This window comes from Poecilia reticulata, linkage group LG7, assembly GCF_000633615.1.
Source record: "Poecilia reticulata strain Guanapo linkage group LG7, Guppy_female_1.0+MT, whole genome shotgun sequence".
Taxonomy (NCBI): Eukaryota; Metazoa; Chordata; class Actinopteri; order Cyprinodontiformes; family Poeciliidae; genus Poecilia; species Poecilia reticulata.
This window is the reverse complement of record NC_024337.1, coordinates 7,884,899-7,907,465: the sequence shown is the minus strand read 5'-3', so window position 1 is coordinate 7,907,465 and position 22,567 is coordinate 7,884,899. Positions and strand designations below refer to the sequence as shown.

The 22,567-nt window shown below is 39.2% G+C and overlaps 1 protein-coding gene across 1 annotated transcript in view; it reads right to left on the bottom strand.

Annotated features, from left to right (window-relative positions):
- Positions 1–22,567, bottom strand: part of agrn (agrin) — a 476,432-nt gene that overhangs the window by 345,692 nt on the left and 108,173 nt on the right. Inside the window, exon 3 of the mRNA XM_017305640.1 lies at positions 3,497–3,517. Within this exon, the coding sequence (XP_017161129.1) occupies positions 3,497–3,517 (21 nt within the window). The remainder of the gene's footprint in view (positions 1–3,496; positions 3,518–22,567) is intronic.

Below are 22,567 nucleotides of genomic sequence, written 5' to 3'. Positions count from 1 at the left end.
GTGTTGCATTTGAAAAGGGGCAGAAGTATCTGTTTCTGCTGAAGAGGGCAGCTGGACGAACATGCCAGTGAGAAATAAGCCCATCAATGACAAACCCCATGCAGCTGAGAGCAGAGGGTGCTGTTCATGTGTCATCATGGAGCAATAAGACAATCATCCAATCTGGGGAAGGAAATGCTTGCTAGCTCCACCCGATGGTCAACAAATTGCAACAAATTGCATGTCAGGTCATCCTGATTGGTTCTCTTTAAAACTTTTCAAAGCTATGGAAGTAAACACACATGGTGTGTGTCGGTACACACCATTGTTATAATAGTTAATATATGAAAAAAATGAAACCATAACCATTAGTTTCAGAATTTTTCCAAAGTCAAAACCGTGCAATGACATGTTTGTATAATCATGAAGACCCGTTTTGGCTGCAGTTCAGCATTTCTGAGTTCAGACTAGTCAGCAGTYAAACTGAATCTGGTTACAAATCACATGCAACAAATCCATAAACAATGATAAAATTTCATTTCCTGTATACTCTACAGCTGTTTTTGTTTTTTTATTTTTTTCAGATCAATCACCTAAAACTGGTGAATCACAATGTCRTTTTAACTTCATCATGTCCTAAACAAAGTTTCATCCATCGTGCTGGTTCTTTCTGCAGGTTCACCTGCAGCGTTTTCCTTGAATTAGTTCATTAGTTCTTAATGAGATCCCTGAGGATACCTTCACTAAGCAAACTGATCCCGTCTATCTACTGCACTCATAAAAACATCAGGTTCATCATTTGAAGGGTTGATGCCTCACATGTAGCAGATATTTTTTATGCACATGGAGTGGGCAGGATTACAGCAGCTTCACATACCAACGTAGGTTTCTATAATTTACCTCCATGACAAAATCCCTGTGCTTCAACTATGCCACCAAAACGTTTAACTATATCAGGCTAGCAGTAGTTTCAACTAGAGATAAACCGATCAGATATCAATATCTGTATTGATCCAGATACTGAAAACAACTCTAGATCCTGACAATGTATGTGATCCATAAAAGCAGATCTATTCAGTYTAGTTCTATGCTGACATCATGCTTTATTATTTACTTTACATTATATTTATAATTTATTATTACTCTTTTTGAACCATTTGAAAGAAGATTTGTTTGTTTTTTACATGTCTGACCAAGTTAATAAATCTATTGCCTTATCAGTTTCAGTTTCTTTATTACTTTATTATTTATTTTCCATTTGCTGTTAGACTCCTCATCACACTGACTGATCAAATTCAAGCTATTTTTCCATGTTAGCTTGTGAAGCTGTTGGTGTGTTTAAATGTGCTGTACTGCTCCAGAGTTATCAAATATACAGTGGGGCAAAAAAGTATTTAGTCAGCCACCAATTGTGCAAGTTCTCCCACTTAAAAAGATGAGAGAGGCCTGTAATTTTCATCATAGATGTACCTCAACTATGAGAGTCAAAAGGAGAAAAAAAAATCCACAAAATCACATTTTCTGATTTTTAAAGAATTTATTGGCACTACATGGTGGAAAATAAGTATTTGGTCAGCTACAAACAAGCAAGATTTCAGGCTCTCACAGCCGTGTAACTTCTTCTGTAAGAGGCTCCTCTGTCCTCCACTTGTTACCTGTATTAATGGCACCTATTTGAACTCGTTATCAGTATAAAACACACCTGTCCACAACCTCAAACAGTCACACTCTAAACTCCACCATGGCCAAAACTAGAGAGCTGTCAAAGGACACCCGAAACAAAATTATAAACCTGCACCAGGCTGGGAATACTGAATCTGCAATAGGTAAACAGCTTAGTGTAAAGAAATCAACTGTGGGATCAATTATTAGAAAATGGAACAAGACCACTGATAATCTCCCTCGATCTGGGGCTCCATGCAAGATCACACCCCGTGGGGTCAAAATGATCACAAGAATGGTGAGCAAAAGTCCAGAACCACATGGGGGAACCTAGTGAATGACCTGCAGAGAGCTGGGACCAAAGTAACAAAGGCTACCATCAGTAACACACTACGCCGCCAGGGACTCAAACCTGCAGTGCCAGACGTTCCCCCTGCTTAAGCCAGTACATGTCAAGGCCCGTCTCAAGTTTGCTAGAGAGCATTTGGATGATCCAGAAGATGACTGGAAGAATATCATATGGTCAGATGAAACCAAAGTAGAACTTTTTGGTCAAAATTCTACTCGTCGTGTTTAGAGGAGAATGAATGCTGAGTTGCATCCAAAGAACACCATGCCTACTGTGAAGCATGGGGGTGGAAACATCATGCTTTAGGGCTGTTTTTCTGCCAAGGGACCAGGATGACTGATCCGTGTAAAGGAAAGAATGAATGGGGCCATGTATCGTCACATTTTGAGTGAAAACCTCCTTCCATCAACAAGGACATTGAAAGTGAAACGTGGCTGGGTCTTTCAGCAGGACGATGATCCCAAACACACCACCTGGGTAACGAAGGAGTGGCTTCGTAAGATGTCAACCCCATAGAAAATCTGTGGAGGGAGTTGAAAGTCCGTGTTGTCCAGCGACAGCCCCAGAACATCACAGCTCTAGAGAAGATCTGCATGGAGGAATGGGCCAAAATACCACCAACAGTGTGTGAGAACCTTGTGAAGACTTACAGAAAACGTTTGATCTCTGTCAATGCCAACAAAGGGTATATAACAAAGTATTGAGATGAACTTTTGTTATTGACCAAATACTTATTTCCCACCATATTTTGCAAATAAATTCTTTAAAAATCAGAAAATGGGATTTTCTGGATTTTTTTTTCTCCTTTTGACTCTCATAGTTGAGGTACATCTATGATGAAAATTACAGGCCTCTCTCATCTTTTTAAGTGGGAGAACTTGCACAATTGGTGGCTGACTAAATGCTTTTTTCCCCCACTGTATATATAGTTCAGTATATTTATGTCTGTATATAAATAAAAACAACTTTTTAAGTCAGTTCAGCTGATTTCCTGTATCAGATCGATATTGGCCGATACTAAACTTCAGGTATTGCTATTGGTACTGAAAAAGTGGATCGGAGTTTCCCTGGTTTCAACCACATCAATGCAACCTGCAGACATGTTGCTGTTTAATGCAGCCTGTAAAAAACCTGCGAGGATTTAACTGTGTACAATCTTCCTTCTCCAATTTGCTTCACCAGGTTTTAAATGACCACTCAGCTAAATCCTGACAATTCCTCCAGAAAATGGAGGCTCTGAATAAACAGGCCTGCAGGTGGACTGCAGCGCTGGGCATGCTGCTGCCCTTATTTGTGACTGTGTGTGGCATTGATCTCCAGGCTGCTCATAATGACTGACATTTGGATAAGGCCTGCATAATGAAAAACTGCCTGACAATCAGCATCAGATAAGCTCTTTAAAAGCAGTGGCAGATCCCCAACTAAGATTAGTTTTTACATGCAAAACACAACAAAACCGARTAGAAGCAGAGAGAAAGAACGTGTCAGGTYAAAGCAAGTGCTTACCTGCGATGATGTATTTGTGAGCTTCAGTAAGCAAAGAGAGGAAAGAGGAAGAAACTTGTCAGAGAAGATTAAAGAGCAAAAAACCTCCCTTTATTGTTCAATTTTCCAATGGAAGACTGAATATGATAAGGCTGTGATGAATTATTGACATGAAGCAGATGAAAATGGATCAATAGAATCAGTACATAAAAATAGAGATACAGTACCTATTTCTTCCACAGAGTCATGGTGGCGCTATTGAGCTGCAACACTCTTCAGGGTGGAAGTGTTTATTGAGCGAAGACAGGTTTATTAGCTGTTTTTAGTATCAGCTAGAAGTATTAGTTAATGAGTGAAATTTAGTTTGATTCTGAGCAGATCAGATTTGCTGTTATCCCACTAACACTCAATCATTAATATCTGAAAAACAGCTGCAATGTAGACTGATTATTTTGTAAAAGTAAAATCACGTTTAACTGCAGAACTGTGTAACATCAACTGCTCACTCCTCTTTTAAATGATTAATAATGATCCAACACAGCAGAGAGCTTTCTTAAGGCTGTTGTATAATTATAACAAACTAATTAATGACTTCTTTAAAATATCAACATTAATCTGAACTTTTTCCTTCTGTATGCTGAATTGAACTTGGTTGTTATTTTGCTTTTTCTAAATGGCTGGTTAAAAAAAAGGAAATTTTGAAATATGCCAAATTTACATTTTGAGATGAGCAAAAAAAATCTAATATTGTTTAAAATGCAATATAATTCAGAAAATGTGTAAAAGTGATGCACAGTAATGCTTTTCACTTTCATTGTATTAACTGTTTTGTTTTTGAGTAGATTATTGACTAACTTATTACAAAAATTACTTTGTTGCTCTTGGACAACAAGTGTGTGTTTCAAAAGGACCACTGTGGACAGAAACAACAGTGACAAAGTTCATYATTACAATCTCTGAAAAGCTCTTGCTTCACTTTCAAGTAAAAGAAACTAAGGTGGTAGATGAACAGCAGAGCTCCTCTTAAAAGCCATTGTTCAACATAAGCTGCAGGAGAAATACACTGATGCAATAATGGAAGTGAGTCCAGGTTGGATGGGATCAGCTCTGATTGGATAAGCACAAACGTTGTCCAATATGCCATTCCTTCTGTAGCCACCGAGCTACCACTGCTTTGCAACTTTCTAGTCGATGGACGAAGCAGTTCAATGCATCTAGCTTAATCTGTTTTTACTGTTACTGATGTATAGAAACTTTATTTAAAACAAATAAACAACACGTAGCTTGGTGTTAGTGGGTGGAGCAAAGCCTGGTGGCCCGCTATGAAACTGGACCTCAAAAACTGTGAAAATTAATTTATGACTGAACCTTTTGTCCCCCAGTAAGTGAAATCAAGATTATAAAACTGTCTTTTACATCWGGTTGTATTTTTCTAATATTGAGATAGTGCCATAACTTTCCTTATTTAAAATAATATTAGTTTATTAACAGTGTGCTTCAGTTTTTAGAGAATTTCATCAGAAAAGCAAAGACCTCTCCATTCAATAGAAAGAAAAACTAAAATAGATCATTATTTTATAATAAGACAAAACAATATATGCTCAAAGTTTTATGTAACTCTTATGGTCATTTGCAGCTCCAGAAAAAAACAAAAGGTTTATAATTTTTATTCCCATAGTGCAGTAAACAGTGGGTGTGATGAGTTTTCATGTTTTCTTTATTCTTGTGAGATTTAAGAGAAGATGACTTCATACARTAGATATACCGTGTAAAGTTCAGGAAGACGCTTTTTTTTATAAATGTCCCTTAAACATGTTAATGAGCTCATGCCTGTAATTCCATATAGAGATAAGTCTCTGAAGTGTTGCCTGTAAAATCTCCCTGAGTCCCAGTCCGTCCCCATTTACCATCCAGGGTGTTTCCAGCATGTCAAGCGACCACCAACCGAGCTACTATTTAACCATGAGGCGGTTTCATCAAATCTTGTTCAACCACCCAAATAACCGTCAACAACCCAAAAGCCCTCCCCGTCATCCTGCACAATGAGCTCTGAAAGCGACTAAACATCTGTTTGGATTGTTTGTCCTGGGGCAGTTCTACCCGGTGTCAGCTCTTCTGTCGCTTCCCTTACACCACTTTCTCTACTCTTGTCTTGATCCTCTTCATTCCACACTGAGGTCTTTAGGGGCGCACAGTCTATTATCCCAAGATGAAGCTTAGGACAACTAAACGTTCCAGAGGAGTGGCTATTTATCCGAGCTGAATGACGGAGAAAGAGGGGAGTGTGTGTTTCTGGCCTGGCGTTCCCATATCACTTAGGCTAATGTGATTAGCTCAGCCAGTGAGGGAATTCATTTAGTTTGGATTGTGTTGGTCTTAAGCGATTCATGTCAGAGAAAGATGAGGGAGAAAGTAAAGGGAAGTGTCTGATCAAAGAGCTTCCTCTTCCTCACAAGCTCACATGGATAAAGAGAAAAGCGCTGGAAGCAAAATTTGCTGCCTAGAACCAAAATTTGTGAAAGTGCCCCGCACAAACAATGTTTAATGATTAGAGGTGTAAGAAAACACAAAATTTACCCAGCAATTCCTTTCACACATGCTAAGTATTTACTATGCCTGTTAATTGGTTAATAAAAGTTAATTAATTATCAATTAAGTCATAAAAACAACAAAGGAGACTTATTGTTTTGTTTTTCTTAGACACACTTTTTAAAAGTGCTTTTTAAAAATGCTGAATATAATATATCTGAAGTGAATTACAAATATTCATTTTTAGTTTGGAACATCCACTGTTTGAAAAAGAGCACAAAAAATTTTATTCTCTGTTTTTAGGAAGGAGAAAGTAGAGAAAGTAATTGTTTTAAGTAAAGGTTCAGAAGACTGTCACTGTTCCTGCCATCAGAGTTCAACAAACTGAACAATATTAAATTTGACTTTTAAAAATGAAGAAAAGAGCTCTGCAGAAAGCACCTGAAACACAAAGAGTTAATTATGATGACGTTCAAAGCAAAATATGAAGCTCATGAAARAGAACGTTTTAATTTAAGTTTGGCCATGACTTCCTGCAAGTGAACTGAAATAAGCAGGGCTCTCAACAAGTCTTATCAAAACATAAAAATGCTAATGCTAACTTAGCCTTTTAGCAAAATACTCCATCATGAAAGAGAAGTAAAACATGGAAATATTGAACTGTAGCTGCATGAGTTAAGTCATTTTTTTTGTAGCAATATGTCTCTCAAGTGATGTGCTAAGATCATTCTCCTGCCTTTTTTTAATGTTTCATTGAAAGAAAACTGGCTTTTCTTTATTAAAAGTGCAGCAATGAATCTCAGAACAGTATTCAATCAAATGCCTGTTTTTTCCCAAAAAATATTTAGCAACCAATACTGATAATTTGAGGATTTACTTCTGAACAAAAGGTTAATTGGTAAAAAAAAAAAAAAAAAAAAAAAAAGGGAAAAAAGTCTGAATTTGAAAACAAAATCTGTAACATGGTAAAGGTTTCTACGTTCAAGGACAAATTGAACACAGCATGAGGCAGTCAGTGCTGAAGAGGGCCTCAGCATTTCTTATTGTGGGTACTGAATTACTTTCTGCCAGCAGCCACACACACCCACACACACGCAATCAGGAGAGAAGTTGCAAATCACCAACACTTCATCAGGAATAGGCCTGTCGCGATAAACGATAAATCAATTAATCGGACGATAAAAAAACCTATCGAGATCATTTTAATTATCGTCTTTATCGTCTCTTCCTGCCTTTTTTTTCTTTCTGTTGATGACGCTGAATGAAAAAGGCTAAACTCCGGTGCTCTGCACTGACCCTCCCTTCCTCATTTCCTTAGTCTAATGTCCAGCGCACATTACACGAGTTGTCGGCCCATTTTCAAACCCTGAGAGACACATTAGCCGACAGAAATCCTAGGTATGACGGTTCGATCGGGTTCGTCGTGCCGTGTGGTGTCCAGCCACATGGGCACAAAATAACGGCTGCAAGTCCAGTTAATTCATTTTAAAATCAGGCATTAATTAATGCTTTACTAGAATCTACCTGTGATGCATGTGACTAGAGTCAGCGTAAAGTCCTGACTGAATGAAAATCATTATAACCTATTTATGTTACCTTAACGAAGAACAGCTGAAAACCTATCGGGTTTATCAACTGCGGTATCAATTTGGCTCCAACTCCTCCCCTTGTCATTTCTATATTCTTTGCACGAAACTTAAAGAAATATTAATGTTGTTTCCACATATCATCTCCGAAGGGTTGCACAGTGTCAGCTGTTTGGGATTCCCCTCCATAATTTCCCCTCAGAAAGCAGGAGGAGAATCCGCGCTCTGATTGGTTACCTGTCACATTCAGCATTAAGCTCCCAGTCGGGGAAAACCCCTGATTTAGATCGGAGCGGCCACAACAATCTACCGTAACCCACCACACACCACAGGATGATCGGTTAGATCGGCCAACAATCTAAGATTGTCATAAGGGGAAAATAGGGGCAAAAAATGGTGTAGTGTGAACTATTGCATTAGGTAGTCGGATGTGCCRGTTTYYTCCATTTAAATCTAGWGATTRCTGAAGGGCAATACAGACTTCATAATCTGCACTCTTTTGGTTGAATGCAGTATTTATTTCCACTTTGGCTTTATGTTGTTTACTTTTTATTCAAGTACGTTTTTTGTTAATGGAGACTGAGAATCCATTTTATTTTTGTTTTTGGTTGTTTTGTTTATTTAGTTTATCAGTTCCAGTGTTACGTGTTATTTTGAAAATAAATATCAGGAAATCGCATATATTATTAGTCATTTCCATTAAATCAGTGTCAAAAGGTCTTGAAACAATATTATCGTTTATCGCAATAATTTCTTTAGACAATTAATCGTCCAGCAAAATTTGTTATTGTGACAGGCCTAATCAGGAAGACAAACTTTGTTCCAGAGGTTTCTCAAGAGCGTGTTATCACAAACAGAGGTTACACAGAGGCACAAAGAAAAGTTTCCACTTACTGCCAGGTTTTTATACACACACTTGTTTTTTTCTATTGTAAACTAAAAATGATGAACAATCTCCAAACCTTTAGTCAGTTCTGTGTTTTTCTAAAGGGAAAAGAGTTTTGTTTGCATGCTGGTTTGAAAGAATCTCAGCTTCTTTCAGGATACCATCCTATTCAGCAGAGTCTCCGTCCTAAGAAAAGGAAGCATTTCACAGGCAGGAAGAAAAATGAGTCATCCCTCCCTCCTCCTTTGTGTTTTGTCAAGTGCCTCCCTCTGGCTTCTGTCTTTATCCTGGATGGTTTCTGGCAAGTCAGTCTTTTTACTCTGAAATCCTGATTCCCAAACACTATCTAAAAGATGTATTGTKGCCTAAACAACACAACATCCATACAGAGTTAACATCTTTTCCCAKGATTCATTTGCTCTGACTCTAAGTGACAGTGGACCTCCAGGCTGGATGGTGAGCATGAGAGCGTCTGGTCTCTGAAAACCAGGAAGAGGGAGAGGAGTGAGGAGAATGCTGAAGGACTTGGACTGACTTGAGGTTTTTCTCACAAACAGGACGCTGTGGGTTGTAAAAACGCTCCATCAGTTTCCAGCTGTGAGGTGTATACAGCTTTTCACTGCCTCCTCCTTTTCTCAACAAACTTGAATAAATAGAGGCTGAGAAATGGGCCAAAGGGGAAGAATTAAGGGAAGGGAAGAGTTCCTCTGGTGCCTGTTTACCTCCTGCAACTCATCCTTCATGAAGCCCTAATTTACACGGTCAACTCTGCCAAACAAGCGCTGATTAGAAGAATAAGCAGGACTTGCACTGCAAACCCAGCAAAGGCTGGGTTTGCCTCAGCTGATGGGAAACGATTGAGTTGATGATGTCATGCTGAGGAAGTTTCAGCATCTTAAAAAGGAGCAGCATTATAGATTTTCCAGGCATAAAGTGCCATTTTATAGCCAACAAACTGCTGCCTTCAGTTCCTATAAAATGTTTTTATATCAAATAAGACTTAACAGATGTGGATGCTCAGTTCCACCAGCTGTTTGCTAAATGCTGCTGGCTAGTCTGAAGGAATGCAATCATTTGTACAGCTGATGATGAAATAACATCATAATGATATAAAGCTCATTGCTCCTTTAAGACATGAGGGTCAAAGTCAAGTCACAGTTTATTTATGAAGCACATTTACTAGAGCAGTGGTCCCCAACCCCCRGCACCGGTCCGTGGACCAATTGGTACCGGGCCGCATTAAATATTTCCTTTTTATGTATTATTTGAGTCTGGAGGATCTTTTAATTTGAAAACCCTTTAACTGGATTCTCTCGGTTACTTGCGCGCCAACATTGAGCCCACACGCAGCAAAATGAGTAAGAAACAGATCAGATGTCTTTGGAAAGTTTCTTTGCAAAGGGGAAAAGGCCCAGAGAAGAGACAGGAGAATGGATTTATCCCGGACCGGTAGGTGACTCCCACATTACAAGCCGCTCTGCGTAACATGCGGCGACCGGCTGCTAATGAGGCTATGAAGCTTCAAACTGCTTCACCACGTAGAGACCAAGCAGGCTGTGGATATAAGCAACACTTCGGGTGTTATTGTCTCCCATCACTCCCAGATGGGACCGTCTGGTTGCAGGGAAACAAGCTCAGGGCTCCGTTAGTCAGTATCGTGAGTTAAAATTTTCACGAAAGTAAAATGTTCGTTTTTGTGGCGCATCTGTATCTTATTTTGAAGGGATATATAAACGTTACCATAGCGACCAGAGTCAGAGCGTTTGGTTGAGAGGAGATGAGTGGAGCTTGTGAGTCTTAAGTCTGGTTTAGACGGAAAGATTTAAGAATTGTCGGCCGATTCTCCAAACCTCTGTGACCACAGAGCTGATAAAAGTCCAACAGGTTTGATCGGTTCTTGTGTCCAAGGCAGGAGCAACACGAACCGATTCCAGTCACGAACATCCCGATTCCAGAGGATAATCCAGTAAAACCCCCAACATAGCGGGAATTTAGAATAACCAAACATGGATGACGATGTAGAAGCAATAGTGATAGTTTGTGGAGTTATTTTAAGAGATAAAAGACGTAACAAAAAGAAAAGGCGGTGGATAAAAGATGACGGGAGCAGCCGCTCTATTTGCTGCACTATGATTTGGAGGTGACTATGTTTATTCATAGTTAACATTTTTAACTGAATAAACATAATAATGACCTTTACATATAATAATAAACATTTCCACATATCATCTCCWATATCCACYGGACTCTCAGTTGCGCAATATGTCAGCTGTTTGGGATTCCCCTCTGTTCTTACGTCACCGCGCTTTTTGATTGGCTACCTGTCACATTCAACAGGTTTCATTCTCGTTCCCAGTCAGGGAAAACCCCACAGGCTGTAATAAAAGGGCAAAGACAACCCAAATAGGGCATATTCAGGATTTAGTGGGAACACCAACATGCAAGCCTTATTTGACTGTTCATCCCTCACCCCCCACACCTCCGGCCACCAACAAAATTTCTAAGTCTTGACCGGTCCGCCGTAAGAAAAAGGTTGGTGACCACTGTACTAGAGCCTCAGCTCAACAAAGTGCTTCTCAACAAACATTACAGGTAAAAAAAAAATAAAATAGAAAATTAAATTAAGTTTAGTAAAAATAAGAAGTGCATTTAGTGTACTGCAAAGGGCTCCAGTGGTTTGCAAAGGTATTCACAAAAAGTATCAACACACACACACAATCAGGAGAGAGGTTGCAAATCAACCTCTCAACGACCAACAAACTAATTTTATAAAGAAATTTTACCACTGGAACACATTTTAAAATTAAATACGACAGAAGACAATAAATGAGACAGAAAAAAACATGCAAATAACAGAAACCATAAATTAAATGGATTATGAAATCTGTAAACAAAACCGCCCGTCGTAAAACATCACCAGAATGGAAATGGAGCACATTTTAATTTATCATTCGATTCATTGATCAATTTCTTGTTGCGACAGGTTCCGTTATGAAAATCCAGTAAAATGTATTAAAATTTGTGAGTATAATATGATAAAATGTGTAAAAGTGTATGGGTTATTTAATGGATCTTTACTGTATTAACTCTGACTATAAACCAAGTACTTAACAATGCCGATCAACATTATTAGACTACTTTTTAGATTCCTGTTCCTCCAACCCAGAAATGGAATTAGACCAGAGGATACTTAGCAACGCTGAACATACTTTAGATTATTAGATTATTTCTCTTCTTTTTCTTTTCTTTGGTTTGTTATTTTGTTTGCATTTCCTTTTAATTCATGTAAAGCACTTTGAATTGCCTGGTTGCTGAAAATGTGCTATATAAATAAAATTACCTCATTGGCTCTCAAAGCCACTTAAGTTTCATGCTGAGTGATTTACATATGCAACACAGACAGTGTGATTATAAATAGCAAGCAGGTGAAAATGCAAAAGCAGCCTCTTTTCACTCGGCCAAAGTCTTCTAGCAATAGTGTCATTTCACAGCACAGAAATGCTGCTGCAGAGTAAGCCTGCCTTCATCAATCTGGTGTTGGACATTAGAAACATGGAGGACATTATGATCCATAGACCTCTCCATRAGCCAAACTGCAAGCAGAACGGACTGACGTCTGAAGCCTTCACTGAAAAAGTCCTGCCAAGACACCCATCAGACAATATGGTCATGCCCGAAACTCTTCTGGTTGTTCTGAAACATCTGACACTCTAGACRCCAATCTCTCTCACAAGTCATCAGGAAGATGAAGTCAAGATGGGAAGGAAGTGTTGACCTTGTGCTGAGCCAGGCAGTGAAGGAAACTTAGCAGCCAATGGCAGCACATGGAGGAGTGAGGATGACAGATCCCACATTCCTGACATTCAGAGAGCCAGCTGACTCAGTCCTGAAACCTGCAGGCCGCGGCCCAACAAGGCTMTGGGAGCCACAGAGGGAATCAGCTAGACTAAATCYAGCACCAGCACTCTGCAAAAAAATACTGACTCACAGAGACACCACCAGCAACTCTGGAGACCAAAAACAAAAAAGATGTTCAATACATCAAGATGCAGACATAGACGATTCTGATTCCATTAACAAACTTAAAAATTCAATAATCCTAAAGTAATTATGTATTTACCAGGCTCAAAGTGTCATTTTACAACAATGTTACCTTCAGTTGTAAAAAAAAAAAAAAAATACTGTATATCAAAAATAACTTAAAAGAAATTTGACTTTTAACGCCTTGCAAAATTTTCTCTATCTCTTTAAGAAGCTCCTGCTCTGTCTGAAGCTCCACCTCCAGCAAGTCATCCCAACATGGCTCCTCTCTTAACCCTTTGATAACATTTTTAGCAGCGTTGCTAATTAGCCAGCCTTTAAAGACGCAATGAGCTCAGCATATGCACCTTTAAGGAGCAGCGCCACGAAGGCAGAGCTAGATTCAACCCAGCGTTTTGCACAGCTTAACAGTTGCCATGGACATTAAGGGATTTCTCAAACATGCAAATTTAAAGTTATCTTTAAATGAACATGTGTTAACACATGTATAATGAAAGCCAATAACACACAGACACTTTGTTCAGAATATTTTGTTGAGATGTCCTAACATCATGTCTGTCATTCTTTCTGGTGGAGATTGTTTTGCTGTGAGACGTTTGTAAAGCCATCATCACAGATGARCTGCAGACGAAGGACCGTCCACTGCAGACATGTCAAACTCAAGATATTTATCTCCTGCTTCAACCTTAAGACACCACCTAAGGAAAAATAAATTACAACATTCCGACTTTCAGAAACATCTTTCTAGAAAGACTTTAGTTTTCCAACAAATAAAATATGATTGTTTATGAAGCTGATCTCACAGCTATGCATGTTACTGTTCTGACCGAGACGCATTCGTCATGTGGGTTAGCACCTTGAGTTCACCTCTAAGCACAGACTTAGCCACTCTGAGTCTTGGCCTCCAACAGTCGGGTCGAGCTTTGCTTCCTGCTGTTATAAGTGACATCACCGCCTGGTCTGGCCAACCCTGCAGCTTCAGTGTATTGTGCTCCACGTTTCAACCAATCAGAGACAGTCATCATTGCTGTTAGCCAGAAAAACCAATCCATTATCGGCTCTTACTGAAAGAGAAAACAAATTTTAATTTGGCTAGTTGACAAAAAAGTAAATGAATCCGAAGAAGAGGAAGAATTGGACGGCGAGCTTACCATCTKAGAACATCAACGATCTGTCCAGATGAACCCTGTTAAATTCTTAATAATTATCCAGTAAGGATTAAGGAATCTGGAAAATGTATCCAGTAGCAGGAGGGAGAAAGATCTGAAAAAAAGACTGATGCAAGCTGAGGTGCGTAAGCCAGGAGGCAGAGAACATGAAGTACCATGTCTTTGGCTCTGAGCAGAACAGAGAGATTATAATTCCATTCATGTCCAACAGAAAGGCAGACTGCTACATCAGATCAGCTGCAAATGAGCAGCTTACTTATAGCTCTTACTGAAGACTCAGAATTCAGGCTGGAGCAGTGGTGGAGAAAGTACTCAAAAAATGTACTTCAGTAAAAGTACAAATACACAGACAAAAATGTACTCAAGTAAAAGTAAAACTACCACATTAACATTTTACTTAAGTAAAAGTAAAAAAGTACTGGCTTTTAAATATACTTAAGTAWTAAAAGTAAAAGTACTTGCTGAATGGATTACCTAATCACTAATATCATTAAGTGAATCGATCATATTTAATTTTAATACATCAGAAATGTGCCATTTTAATGAACAATGCCACAGAAAAGGAATGTTTTTATTGTGTTTACGCTGTAACATAGTTTAGACTTAGATATGTGATTCTATGCATCATAATTTCAGGGATGGAAACATCTTGTCTCCTGTCCAAACAGCATAAACTTAACTWTTGTTGCCACCAGTGGCTTTTATTTTGAAAGAAATCCAACTGGCAGGGGAGGACATGGAACCAAGGAGTCACGTAGCAGAGTTGTAGTCTAGACCATCGAACCCAAGACAAGACCAAAACCAGCACCCCATGCTACATGACACAATAAAATTAAGTGCACCTATCAAAATTGTTTCTCAAATTGATCTGAAAGATCCACTTTCCCATAAAACACCTAGATATTAAATACTTAAGAGCTGAAATAAATTTAACCAGTATCAATTCAAACTCTTCTTCATTCTGTTTTGCTTTCATCTCTCTGCTACAATCCACAGAGGTCTCGTCATCCCTAAAARAAATAACGCYCTGGGCGGTTGCCCATGTTGCCCCTGTCAGAAACCACAACTGTCTGCACTATTAAACACAGCAATTAACGCTAAACAACGCTCAACTATGAACACTGTCCAAGGTGCAATAAGCAAGAAGTAACCAAGCAGAAGGAGGTGACTTTTCTCATCCTCCCTCCTGCTGCAACGTCTGCCACCATGACAGGTGACGAAAACAAAGAGTAATAAGCATGCTCTGTGTTCTTACGTTGTTGTTTTATTTATTCGCCAATTAAATAAATAAATAAATAAACATACATATATGAAATAAAATAACTGCAGTGTACGCACGCAGTGAGGCTTCAGTCCTATTAACCTTAGTAAAAATCCGTCCAGAAGAATCGGATCGTTCCTGAATGTCTTATTACTATATTGCACTTTGGTCACAGCGTTGTCCCATATATGCGACACCTCAGCCAACACCTCCACACARTAATTCAGTGTATGAGTGACAACTTTTTTCATGGCAGATGCAACATGTGTCTCAGTTCAGCTAACTTTGCTAACATCACGTCCACAGATCTTACCTTTCTTTGAGCTTTCCTTCCAAGTGACGCTAAAAGTTGGACGAAGTCTCGCCGTCTGTGAAAGCGAAGCGCTGCTGATTTTACATGTCGCCATATCTATGATTTATGCACCGATATTATATTACTGACGATTAGACAGACATATTGTATCGCTCAGAGGAAACCACTGCGCATGTCTGGAGCTCCGCGTGGGAGTAAAGGTGGAGGTGATGGGTGACAACAGACACTAAGTCACGTTATTGCTCGGATTTTACGGCGCCACCTCCCTGAACTTCACATTTTAACGGAAAAAAGAGCAATGAGACTTGGATGTAACGAGTAACGCGACAGTTTTGTAGAAATGTAGTGAAGTAGAAAGTACAGATACTTACTGTAAAATGTAGTGTAGTAAAAGTAGAAAGTATCCATTATTAAATCTACTTAAGTAAAGTACAGATACACRAAAATTGTACTTAATTGTAATTGTACTTACAGTAACGAAGTACTCGTACTTCGTTACTTCCTACCACTGGGCTGGAGCTCATTCAAAGGCTGTTTCACTATATGTTAATGCTAAAAAGAGGAGCGCAACCTAAAAATAATCTTTTTTCAGTTTTTTGATTTTCTTTGGAACTCAAACGCAGAAAGAGTCTGACAAACATAAGACAGGTTAGCAAACAAGACTCTGGCAACAATGATTTGTCAATGGAGTGACTGGACCAGGAATTACTTAGACTGGGAGAGTGATTGTTGAATTATACACAGGTGAGTAAATGAGGTGAGAGAATCAGCTGTGATGATTAATACAAAACACAAGAATACAGTAAAATATAAGCAATGACCAACCTTAAGAAATCTTACAGCTGTAAGATTTCAGCAGTCATGAAATCTTACAGCAGATTTCATGACTGTAAGATTGGYCCACCATTACAGACTAGTGGGCCAGTCTGTAATGTTTCAGTAGAATCTTTAAGAACTTCTGAGGAAGAAACTTTAGATAAGAAGAAATACAAAGTTTAGTTAAAGAAATGTAAATCTTGGGGCTAAACATAGACCAACATAGATTCAGATTTAATTGTCTCCTTGACCAAAAACACCAAAAGCACTCCAGGGTTTACAACAGCAGAAACTTAATCTAGTTGGCTTAATTTTTTAAGAAAATATACCAAGTTTTGTCAAAATCCTAATGGTAGCCAAGTTAATGCCATCCAGAGTGAGTGACCAAAAAACCAGTTTGTCCTTCCAAAGCTCTGGTTCRTAGATCTCTGTCCTTTAAAATCAGAACATTAAATATCTTCTTGTCTGTTCTGTCTGTATTTTGACTGAATTCATCTATTCTGTGGAAATAGCTCAGTATCATCAGCATAACATGAATAAACTAAAATCTGTTGATCARATATCACGTAAACTAGCTGAATCCAAATCCCAAACATTTTACTTTTATTCACAACAAATCCATACTGAATTTTAATAAATGTTGAACACAGAGTGCATGATTGCTCAGAACATTGATCTGGCTCTAAATTCAGGACATCTTTGACTGACTTCAAAAAGTATTAAATTTATTACAGGCTTAGCTTAACAGATATATTCCAAGTCAGACTGTAAATTCACAGCATCTGTTGTTCACACATTTAATGAATATAATCCAGCCTTATGAGAAGTCTTGGTGTCATTAATATCCATAAATGTCAGAATGTTTGGTCATTAGACTCCGTCTCTCTGTTCCTCAGTGGAACAGAGAGTGAAACTGGCAGTCTTTATCTTGTGAGGGCCTAGTTAAAGCTTGCAGAAGAAAGGTTGCCATCCATCTTCATCCCGCCTGGCATGTGCTTCAGTCACTTCTGCCCTTGGTTCATCCTGCGTCTTCCTGCTTGTATTGTGAGTGTGAGTGTGTTGTGGTTAGTAAGGTTAATGAAATGCGTCCACCTTTCTTCCTCTTTGAAATGAATGTGACTTCATTAGGCTGCCTTCAGATTCAGTGCAACTCTGTCCTCATAATATATGCACACACACACACACACACACGCATGCACACGCATGCACACGCGCACACACACACACACACACAGTTTAATAAAACAGCTGCCCGGTTCTGGTGTGATCGACTGGCTGGTTTAATTATCTGCTTTGAATTTGAGTAAAGTTTTAYGACCTTTGTTGAATCAGATGGAAAGCCTCAGATGTTTGGACTGATAAAACAAGAGGTTTTCTGGGATTCGTAGTGTTATAAATGGTTTCTACACTTTCATTTGGTTCTTCAAAGGTCAGGACGGATATTACTGGAGATTGGTGGACAACCTGAGGATCCGAAGGGGAAGGATTGATATTGGCATGCCATATGTCTTTTCTTTGTATTTTTCTCCTCTTGTTGTCTTTTTATCTCTCTTCACCACTTCCTCTTTTCCTTTCATCTCAGCCTCCAACACATTTCAGGTCGTTGGGGAAGCAATCGTCTTAAGTGTTTCTCTGATGAGAAACCTTCATGTGAACGGCTTGGGGAAGGAAAGCTCTTCAACCAAACAATGCATAAAAATCTGATTTCACTCCCTTTTCTTCTGGAACTGGCTGTCCTTTAAATTTTGCACAAGAAAAAGTCTATTCTTCAATTTCAACCTAAAATAAAGAAATATCAGCGACAAAGGAAATTTGATGACTTGGGGAATTGATGCGAAACCTGATGTCAGAATACGTTTTGATTTTTGCATCAGACTATTTCTATTCCCACATGGAACAAATAAGAACAGAAGGGAATTCTTAAGTTCAGGATTAAAGCTGATTTTCAAGAATATATCAAATACATTTTGAAACAACTTGAAGGGTAAGGGTAGGCCTGTCACGATAACAAATTTTGCTGGACGATTAATTGTCTAAACAATTATTGCGATAAACGATAATATTGTTTCAAGACCTTTTGWCACTGATTTAATGGAAATGACTAATAATGCATGTGATTTCCTCCCATAGATGGATAGACTTTATTTTCAAAAGAACACATAACACTGAAACTGAWMAACTAAATCAGTTCCAGTGTTAATGGATTCTCAGTCTCTATTAACAAAAAACGTACTTGAATAAAAAGTAAACAACATAAAGCCAAAGTGGAAATAAATACTGCATTMAACCAAAAKAGTGCAGATTATGAAGTCTGTATACTATATTGCCCTTCAGCAATCACTAGATTTAAATAGAGAAGATGGGCACATCCGACTACCTAATGCAATAGTTCAYACTACACGATTTTTACCCCTATTTTCAATCTTCTGACAATCTTAGATCGTTGGCCAATCTAAGATTGTCGCTGGTGATTTCGTAACCGATCATCCTGTGGTGTGTTACGGTAGATGGTCGTGGCCACTCCAATCTAAATCAGAGGTTTTTCCCGACTGGGAGAGTCAACGCAGCCTGTTGAATGTGACAGGTAGCCAATCAGAAAGCGCGGATTCTCCTCCACGCTTTCTGAGGGGAAATTACTTATGGGAAATCCCAATAGCTGGCACGGCACGACCCGAAGTCCAGTGGACATTGGAGATGATATGTGGAAACAACATTAATGTTTATTCAACATTTGGTGCAAAGAATATAGAAATGACAAGGGGAGGAGTTGGAGCCAAATTGCTACCGCAGTTGAAAAACCCGGTAAGATTTCAGCTGTTCTTCGTTAACGTGACATAAATAGGTTATGATGATTTTCATTCAGTCAGGTCTTTACGCTGATTCTAGCCACATGCATCACAGGTAGATTCTAGTAAAGCATTGATTAATGCCTGATTTTAAAATTATTTTGTGCCCATGTGCATGGACACCACACGGCACGACGAACCGATCGAACCGTTATACCTAGGACTTCTGTCGGCTAATGTGTCTCTCAGGTTTTGAAAATGGGCCGACAACTCGTGTAGTGTGCCCTGGACATTACACTAAGGAAATAGGAAGGGAGGGTCAGTGGAGAGYACCRGAGTTGGAGCCTTTTTTCATTCAGTGTCATCAACAGAAAGAAAAAAGGCAGGAAGAGACGATAAAGCCGATAATTAAAATGAGGTCTATAGGTTTAATTTATTGTTCGATTAATTGATCTATTGTTTATCGCGACAGGTCTATGTAAGGGTATATAAAAATAATATGATATTGCACATTCTTAGTCATCCCACACCTGGAAACCTGGGCCTTTCAGAGAAATACACCTGGACAGGTTAGATACTGCAGCTTTAAGTAGAGGTTCGGTGTGAGAGTCACTACCAGGTGGAGCAGAAGCGGCGCTCCGTCTGTGAAATATTACTACCTGTAGCGCGTAGTAGCGGTTCAACAGAGAGAGCAGAACCAGCATCTTACATCGCAGCTTGAAGACTTAAATAATTTTGCGGGTTGTTTGTTTAGCTTTCTGATCGTCATGCTAATCCGGGTGAGTGTTTGCAGCTGTGTGCTGCTTTACCTGCTATCTGATCCTCCATATGTCTTTTTTACTGCAGTGAGCCTTGATGTAGCCAAACTCAGTCAAGTATGGCATTGTTTTTATGTTGTATTAGCTTCGTTGTGTTGATGCATTTTGACGTGCTTCAATTTTCCGCCGCAACACGCAAACTTCCCCAGTCACTCAGTGCGTTACACATCGCTTAGGATTTGTTGTTGCGCATTTGCGCAGTGTGAAGGAAAGAGGAGACCAGCTGCACAGGCAGGCTGCGAAATGAGATTCAGGTGATCGGTATCGGCAACAAGAGCCAATGATCGCCGATCACCTAATCGTGCACTTTTCACGAAAATCGGCCGATTATGATCAGTGACCGATCGATCGGCACACCTCTAATATTTACATCAACTTACTGTGAGGAACTATGATCCTTTGGAGAACTATAGGTAAGAGTTTAAAGCCTGCTGCGTTAGCTCTGGTTGCGCAGCTCTATGTGAACCGCAGGAATAACTTGTAGCGAATTCAGAGGTCGCGTTGTGGAGTGGTGAGAATGATTTATCTTTGTGAACGAACAATTATATGCGGCGTTTACATCTCAACATGCTGCCCAGCATGTGGCTCTGTGTCTGTCTTCCCTGTAAAGTTTATGTCTGTGGTCCCAGTTGGCCGGAACGTTTGTGGATAACGAGCAGCGCTAACCTCATCATGCAGGTTCAGCCCGGTGAGGAGCTTTCGCGCTCTCCTCGGAGTCACGCATCACGCTGATTTTATATTATTTTATTATTATTTTTAGTATTATTTTTCCGGTTACACGATGCATCAAACCATATCAAATGCGTTGTCTACTTAGTTAATGCGCGCGGCCGCACGGAGATCTGAGAAACTCGTCCCATAAACTCGACCAACCAGAATAGTTTCTGTGACGCTTATTAAACACTCAACAGACACGATATGGAAGAGCTACTAAAGCCACATTAGCAGCATTGAATTAAATCTCCCTTTCGTTGCGCATTTCTGCGCAGTGCAGCGGATTTACTCATGATGCAGGGCCGGTCCAAGGGTGGATGAGGGCTGGAGCAGAATAGGACTTAGGGGCCCCTTTTGTTGCTAAAAATATCAGCACCTCTAACAGCTTCTGTGTTAGATTTAGTGAAATATGGGAGAAGGGAGTAGTTTAATTGGCCAGCCTAAAAAGCAATACGTTATAATCGCAGTTTACTAATTTGTATTTGTAAATTCAAAGATTAAACTCACAGCATCAGATTGTTGTTATGGTAAGAAAACAATTTAACAATGAATATTGTTCTTTGAAGTTTTACAAAGTAAACTTGCCAGCTCCTTAAAATATTGTATTTAAATGTTAACCAATTTAAAATTATTTAATTTATGTATGCCTAAACAATTGAATCAAATTTGACAGCATTGATAAATTCAATAAACAAGTATCTGTGGTCTATTTTAAAATATTAGCATTTATGGGGACCCTGAAGCCCTGGGGGGCCTGATGGAGCCGCTGACTTAATTTGGATTAAACAGAAGTGAAAATGTGTTGTTTTTAGATTTGCGGGTTTAAATAGCATTTCACTGTAGATGTTTTCCTGTAACATCTCCAGGAAAACATCAGTAATACTTTTACATTTTCTGTCACCTTAACATCTTTTAATACAAAAACACGGTGGACCACCGGTGGACTGTCTCGACGCCCCGACCACCGGGCTTAGCAAGTTTTCTGGGGGAAACCCTGTTGATATATTATCAATTTATCCGTACTTATCCGTAGTACTTTTGTAACAACTGAAGGTAACATAGTTACTTGATTGTGCTATGAAATGCCCCTAATACATAATACTGTCCCATTAAATTCATCTATAAATGTCAGAAAATGGCTTGTTGATGTTACTGTTAAAACGTTCTTCCAACTAAAAGTTTTGGAAAAACCAGTGGTCATTTTTATGTTGGGGCAGTGAGGCATGTTGTTGGCAGCTGCTGAGTGTAGCTAACAAAATAATTTATAATCTAACTAAAGTAACAATGTTATTTTTGAAAGATTATGGATTAATCACATAAAATTTTTAAGATGATAATGGCTCAGGGAGACCTAATATWAAAGATTAAGATGGTTCCTAACTTTGTAGTTACTCCAAAATAAGTATAAATAATTTTACAGGACTTGACCTTGGCATTCTTAAAGTTCGAGGTAATTTCTTGGAAGCATTTTTTAGTTTTTTTGAGCCAGTCAACTTCTACAGACATTTGTAACTGAGTAGAAAGTCGCGCAACTGTCTCCATCGATGCTTTTCATCGTTTCCAGATCATAGTAAACATGTGTCTGGTTGTGTTGAAGTACTTAGTGGTGTGACATCTTGAAAAGATGTTCAGGACTTTAAATCTTTGTATCAGCTGAAGCGTCATTGAGTGAGATGCCAACGTCCCTGTTGGTCTGTGGCAGACCAAAAGTCCAAAATGACCTTCATTTCGGACTTTTAAAAAACAGATCCTAAAGAATTGCATAGCAGTTCTCCGTTGTTCATTCCAGTCATCTTACTGTATGATGGTTTCATTCTGATGCTGGCAGCAGTACAAAGTAGCCTGTCTGTTTGTTTTAGCTGATCGATGGGCTGTAATTTCTATATTTTCCCCCCTGTGGGCTCTTGGCATGAAACATAACCTGTTAGGTGGGGAAATGATTTCAGCAGATGGCTGCTGCAGAGCAGGACTGACCCGAATTTCCCTTCATGTTCTTCTCAGGTTTGGTTTTTTCTGTGTTTGAGTCAGAACTGTTTCTGCAGTAGAGAACTTTGGGTTCCTACACCAAACAATGGTGTTGTCGTTTGCTCTTTATTGTGGCTAGCGTAGCGGTTCTCAACGTGGGCGGTACCGCCCCCCAGGGGGCGTTCAGAGGACGGCAGGCGGACATTTT